Consider the following 6,162-nt stretch of genomic DNA (forward strand, 5'->3'; position numbering starts at 1 on the left):
AGACCTTGGAGTGACTCAGTCCAGTCTTCAGCTCCTCATGCCCCGCTCCTCCCACTGCTGGCATCCCCACAGCAGTGGCCACACTCGGGTCTGGTGTCCAGCAGCTCCTCCCGGCTATCTGTGCTGTTGGCTCTGAGGCAACAAGGCTCCGCAGACTCCTGAAGGACAGGGCAGGGGGACTGCTCTGTCCACTCCTCCCCACCTGTCAGCCCCTTCACCCGACACCTGCCCTTCCCAAAGCGCAATTCCTAGTGCCCTCCACATGGCGGAAGCTCGATGGGGTTCCTGGGGCCTGTGAAGGGGTGGGTGCCAAAAAGGAGACTTGTGAGGATCTTCCCACATTGAGGGGACAGGAGGTCCTGGGAAGGCACCAGCTTTCCCTGCAGCAGGAAGGACTCTGATTCGGAGGACTTCCAACTCAATAGGCATTCCAAGTGAGAGGAACTCTGCCCCTGACCTGGATGCCCTGCAGGAAGGCTTGGCTCCATCCTGCTGAGGACAAGGGCTGGACGGACACCCCAAAAGAAACATCCTTGGTCCTGCTAACAGCAGCTCCCACAATGTGCCGAGTGTGTTCAAATATTGTCATTTCATGGGAAATAAAAGTTAGTAGAAGGCATCTTCCTACCCCTTCCCCAACTTAAAACAAGAGGAGGTGATGGGAAGCGGGGGGCAGGCTCCTTGCTCAATGCCACCTGAGGGCAATTGGCCTTTCCCCTCCTGGGCAAGTCCACACTCCACCCCACTCCCACCCTCGGCGGTCACTGGTCATTACTGGTCCCCTGACCTCAATTTTATCCAGACCACAGTGACCGTGGCCAGGGGCAGGGTGACCTCTGAAGGTGAAGGAGGAATTTGAGAAGGCAGAGGGGTCCGTTAGGGGCTCCCAGAAGGAGGGGCCTGGCTGCTAGGCCTGGGCTGGAGTCTGAGGCCCCTCTCTCACAAGCAAGGACAAAGCCCCGAGGTCACCGCGGGACACTGTTAGGTTTATTTCAAGGTGAGTGGGTGCCCATGGGGTCAGTGTGTATGGCCAGGTCACCTGGTGACAGGGTGCCCAGGGCTGGCCGCAGGCTCTGCGGGGGCCCTGCAGGGCCCATTCTCTGGTGGGTTGGTGAGCTCCGCCTCCTGCTCCAATCCCAGCCCAGGGGGGCCCAGCAGTCAGTGATGCAGCAATTTTCGCAGTTCACTGGGCTCGGTGATAGGCATGGAGCAAGCTTGGTTCTCACACACGTAGGCAGTGGCCCGGTCTTCTAGCCGCCGCAGGGTACTCAGAAAGGGCAGCTGGCGGGACAGGAAGCTCGAGGGGTCCCCATCGGCCAGAATCAGCACCTGGGTGGCGGCAGGAGAGAGGGGTCACCTGGCACTGCTGGGACACTGGCAGGGCCCACTGGAGGGTTTCCTCTCCCCAGGCCTGCAGAGAGGAGATGCTGGGGAGCTGAGGAGGAGAGGGCAGGGCCAGGCTCACAGCCGCGCACCTTGTTGGGGATGTAGATGGAGTGGACACACTGCACCAGAGCCTTGGTGTCCTTGGCCTGGGGGTCTCCACAGATGACGATCTGGGCACAACAGGAAGGGAACTCAGGGACCCATCAACCATAGGGCCCCAGCCCCCTCACCTGGGCACCCTCCAGTGTCAGGAGCAGGGGGGCTGGACCCAGACCTACCAGGGCTTCCCCATTGTCCCTTCACCCCCTTATATCCTTAAGAATGGGACTCTGCTCAGCATTCCCCAGACCAGCCACCAGGAGGCTGCCTCAGATTCACGGATGGGCAAGTGAGGACACAAACTCACCCCCCCCACACACACACACATGCATGTGCATGCAAATACGCAAGGTGTCATGCAAAGTGGTAGTGATACAAACATGGGGAGACACACAGATGGGCATGCACACACACCTGCACATGCACACACACTCACATGGTACAAACACACAGAGACCCATACACGGAGAGACAGAGTCATCACATATGCCCACATAGAGGAGGTACCACATATACAAGCAACAGACACACACACGCGCACACACACGCACACACACACAGGGAGAGATATACAGGCAAACATGCGAACGTACGGCATATACCTGCACACACACCAGCAGACCCAACTACACGGTACACGGAGACATACAGAGAAACACTTCATCTGCCCCAGGGACCACCACCCACAGGGCCCCTGCCCCCTGCCCCCGGCTCTGAGCACCCCGGTCACAGGCACTCACAGAGCAGCCGCCTGTGCCAGAGGCCTGTCTCAGACGCACACTCACAGACTCCTCCACCTGCACAGAGCGGCCCTTACAGCTGCTCCCGCCGAGACCCCTGCGCACAGGCACTCCTAGATGGCCACACACTCATGGGCCTGAGCTCTGGGGGACGGCCCCATGTCCCCATCTCCCACTGTGGCACTAGCTTCCCTCCCACCAGGCTCCCAGCCCAAGTGTCCTCGGCACCCCACCTGCTTGAGGGTCTGCTGGTGGGCCGAAAGGGCTCGGACCATCTCGGGCAAGGCCACCGGGACACGGCGCATGCGCTCAGAGAAGGCGGTCAGCAGGCACACACATTTGTCTATCCAGTCCTTGTGGCCCGTGAAGCCGTGCAGCCGAAGCAGGTTGTGGGCCGACACGGAGTTGGCGCTGGGCTCGGCACCATCCTGGTCTGCAGGGGGCATGGGGGCAGACCCCTAAGGGAGCGTCCCTGAGGTCCGGGACCCTGCCCCAGGACTGTGGCCCAGCCGGCTAGAGGGATGGGAAGGAGAGGAGTCCCTGTCCACCCACCCTGGCCCAGGTCTGAGTGGAATGCCAGCACAGCAGTGATGGAGCTTTTGCTCTCCCACATGCATGGTCAACTCCCCTGCCCTAGATGAACTGTTGGTTCCCCCATCCCACTGATGACACCTCCATTCGACCACCCAGCTACTAGCTAGGGTGGCATTCTCCTGGTCCCTCCCTTTCTCTCACCTCCCACTTCTAATTTCTCCACGAGACGGCTGGCTCTGCAGCCAGAAGAGACCCAAATCCTCTACTTCTCCCCTCTCACTCTTCTCCTGGTCCAGGCCTTTGCCAGCGCTTGCCGGAACTGAATGCCATCCACAAACAGCCTCCTAACCCGTCTCCCTGCTCCCCCGCCCCATCCCTTCCCCACCTCCAGTCAGAGTGACATTCTTAGATCTAATCAGAGCAGGTCACAGTCCACTTAAACCCTTCAGAGCCTTGGACTCCTTGCCACGCCTACAAGGCATGCAGGGGGCTGGCCCAGCTCCTCACCTGGGCACACTTTCTCACAAGCTCATCTCTGCCTCCATCCTCCATGGCGCAGGCTGCCCTTTCCAGGCCTCTCAGAGGCTGTTCCCTCTGCCTGAAATCCCCTCCCATCCCCCCCACACCCCCACAATTCCTCCATGACCACAAGGCCCCATCTTGTCCTCTGACCCTTGCTTAAATGAACTTGTCACTGGTTTAGTCTGACCTCCCTCCAGCTGAGTTCTGCTCCACTGTTGTTCTCTCTCAGTGCCTTTTATTCATCAAACTAATGTTTGTTGAGCACCTACTATGTGCCAGGCCTGTGCTAGACCCTGGGGATGCAACAGTGGCAAAGTCCTGCTTTCAAGACCGGGTGAGGGGCAGGGGGGACCATTACCAGACCAGACACATCAGGTGATGGTAAGTGCTACCGAGAAAAGTTAGGGCACAGGATGCAGAATGAAGGCCCCATACTTCCTCATGGCACTCACAATTTTAACTGCGTTTGTGCGTGCATTTTTGCATTACGTATCACTATTTATTGGTTGTCTCCCCTGCTACACTATAAGCTTCACGAGAGGAGGAAACAAGTCAGCCTTGTCCGATATATGAATCCAGGCACGCCAGTTACTGTGCTAAGCACATTCACAGAAGAGCTCGTCCTTACGTCAACCCTGTAAGCTAGCACCAGTGTTCACTCCACTCTGCATATTAAGCAAATGAGGCTGAACTAGAATGAGACCAGCCCCAAGTCACTTGGTGAGGAAGTGACGGAGATGTGTACCCAGGAGGGCCTGGCCCCTGCCCCCGCCGGCTCTTCACCACCCACCCAGCTTACGCCGCCTGCAGGGTCAACCAAGCCCCCGTTGGGTCCAGGAAACCAGGCCAGCTCTGCAACCCCTCACTGACCATCCTTCAGTCGCAGGGGCAAGCCAGCCCCCAGCTCGGCCTCACTGCAGAAGTAGCCGCCGCCACGGGAGTCCCAGAAGAGCCTGTCCTGCGTGTCCTGCAGCCTCAGGGCCCACTCGAGCCACGCACTCTCCAGCGAGGCCTCGTACAGGTCCAGCAGGCCCCGCACCACGAAGGCGTAGTCCTCCAAGAAGCCCCAGCAGGGCGGGTTGCTGAGAAGACAGGCAGGGGGAGGGGAGAGAGACTTTCATAGAAGCGGCCCTTTTTGTGCATTCTTTCATTTAACACAAAAATTCTACCTCTCCAGTGGGTACTATTAGCCCATTTCCCGGATGAGCAAGTAGGCCCAAGATGATCAAAAGCTCACAGCCGGCAGATGGCAGAGCCAGGATTGGAGTCTACCCAGAGGGGAGGATAGGAGCAGAGATAGGCCTGGGTGCCCCGGGAGACAGCCTTCCTCAACTGCTTGCCCACCCCCACCTGTGCTCCACGGTCCCCCCAGATCCTGCGTAGCAGGTCCGCATTAGACGGCTGCTGGCCACGTCAAACATGTGTCGCTTCAGGAACTTGGCACCATTGGTGGCGTAGCTGACCAGCCTCTCCATGCCCAGGACAGCTCCGGTCACAGCGTAGCCAGATACCATCAGTCCTAGAGGGAGGTGACACCAGTGGTCGTGAGAAGCAGGCTGGGGCCCTCCAGGTGTGTCCCGTCCCCTAATCCCCCCCAAGCCCTGACGCCTCGCTGGAGCCATTCAGTGAGGGGGTAGGACTTGGGCTCCAGCACCAGGCAGGGCTGGGCTCCTTGCCCCTGTCTGTGACCCTGGCTGAGTTACTTAACTCTCTGAGCCTCAGGCCAGAGATAATAACCCTGATTAGGGAAAAATGAATATACAGCAGGTGTCAGACACACGGAAGGGGCCTTGTGAAGGGTAATTCTATGAACGGGTCAGGCTTCAGACACGGCCGCCCCACCGTTCCAGGCGGCCAACATCTTGCTGTCCAGGTGCGGCTTCGGCCGCCGTTTCCGGGCCTGGAAGAGCTTCTCCAGCCCTGTATTGAGCAAGGTCCGGACAACCTCCACCTCCAGGCCAAAGCGGGCAGCGGTCAGCTCCAGAGAATACCGGATGGTCAGCACGTTCTGGCCCTGCAGCTCCCCCTTGGGGTCCTGCGGAGAATAGCTCTTGTCCGAGAGAGTCCATGAGCCTGTCCTCGGGCCCAGCTCCCTGCCCCTCCCAGGCCCCCAGGGGTCCTCACCTGACTGGGGCTGATGTTGCCGGCCTCCGTGAGCCCGTAGTGCTTCATGAGGAGCTGGCCGGAGGTCAGCGGCTCCGTGGCACCCGGCACGGGCTCCGGGAGCAGCTGCTGGACCTCTTTGATCGTCCACACATAGAAGGCGCCCTCTTTGGGCGGCAGGCCCCGCTCGGGAGGCGAATCTGCATCCTCTGCGCTGTAGAAGCCTCCAGACTGTGGGGAGGGGAGAGTTGCAGGCCCCAGCCTCCCGTGCGGCGGAGGCCCCGAGCCCTCCCGCAGCCAGGCCCGCCTGCCTTAGTGGACACACACCCGGTGACTCAGATTCCGAGCCACGTACAGCAGGATGCCTTTGGCAACGTCGGAATAGAACTCATCGCCAGAGATCTGCGGGGAGGAAGGAGGCTGTCAACAGAGGTCCCTGGGCAGCCTAAGTATAGGGGAGCGGGCAACATCCACCCAGGAGAGTGGGGAGGGGACCTGGGTACTGGCCTTCTGGAAGGGGATTGGGAGGGGGGGTCAAGGGGGAGCCACAGGTTACCAGAAAGACCCTGGGAGGAGCAGCCAGGAGTAGGTGGATGGGCTGGGGTCAGGGGTCACCTGGAAGGCCTGTGAATAGGCCACTGCAAGCTGCCCCTGATCATACAGCATCTTCTCAAAGTGGGGGACGTGCCACTGGCGGTCCGTGGAGTAGCGGTGAAAGCCCTGTACAGGCGGGACGTGGGTCTGGAGGCCTACCCCAGCCTCTGCCCCCCCCCCCCCC

At 60.0% G+C, this 6,162-nt stretch overlaps 1 protein-coding gene across 1 annotated transcript in view; it reads right to left on the reverse strand.

Annotated features, from left to right (window-relative positions):
• Nucleotides 1–965: 965 nt before the first annotated feature.
• SPATA20 (spermatogenesis associated 20) overlaps nt 966–6,162 on the reverse strand; it is a 7,546-nt gene continuing 2,349 nt past the window's right edge. The window contains exons 8-16 of the mRNA XM_006774225.2: nt 6,000–6,104; nt 5,712–5,786; nt 5,406–5,615; nt 5,124–5,316; nt 4,632–4,800; nt 4,152–4,363; nt 2,459–2,658; nt 1,476–1,556; nt 966–1,329 (exon numbers count right to left, since the gene is read on the reverse strand). Of these exons, the coding sequence (XP_006774288.1) occupies nt 1,159–1,329; nt 1,476–1,556; nt 2,459–2,658; nt 4,152–4,363; nt 4,632–4,800; nt 5,124–5,316; nt 5,406–5,615; nt 5,712–5,786; nt 6,000–6,104 (1,416 nt within the window). The 3' untranslated portion in view covers nt 966–1,158. The remainder of the gene's footprint in view (nt 1,330–1,475; nt 1,557–2,458; nt 2,659–4,151; nt 4,364–4,631; nt 4,801–5,123; nt 5,317–5,405; nt 5,616–5,711; nt 5,787–5,999; nt 6,105–6,162) is intronic.

This window comes from Myotis davidii, unplaced genomic scaffold, assembly GCF_000327345.1.
Source record: "Myotis davidii unplaced genomic scaffold, ASM32734v1 scaffold327, whole genome shotgun sequence".
NCBI lineage: Eukaryota > Metazoa > Chordata > Mammalia > Chiroptera > Vespertilionidae > Myotis > Myotis davidii.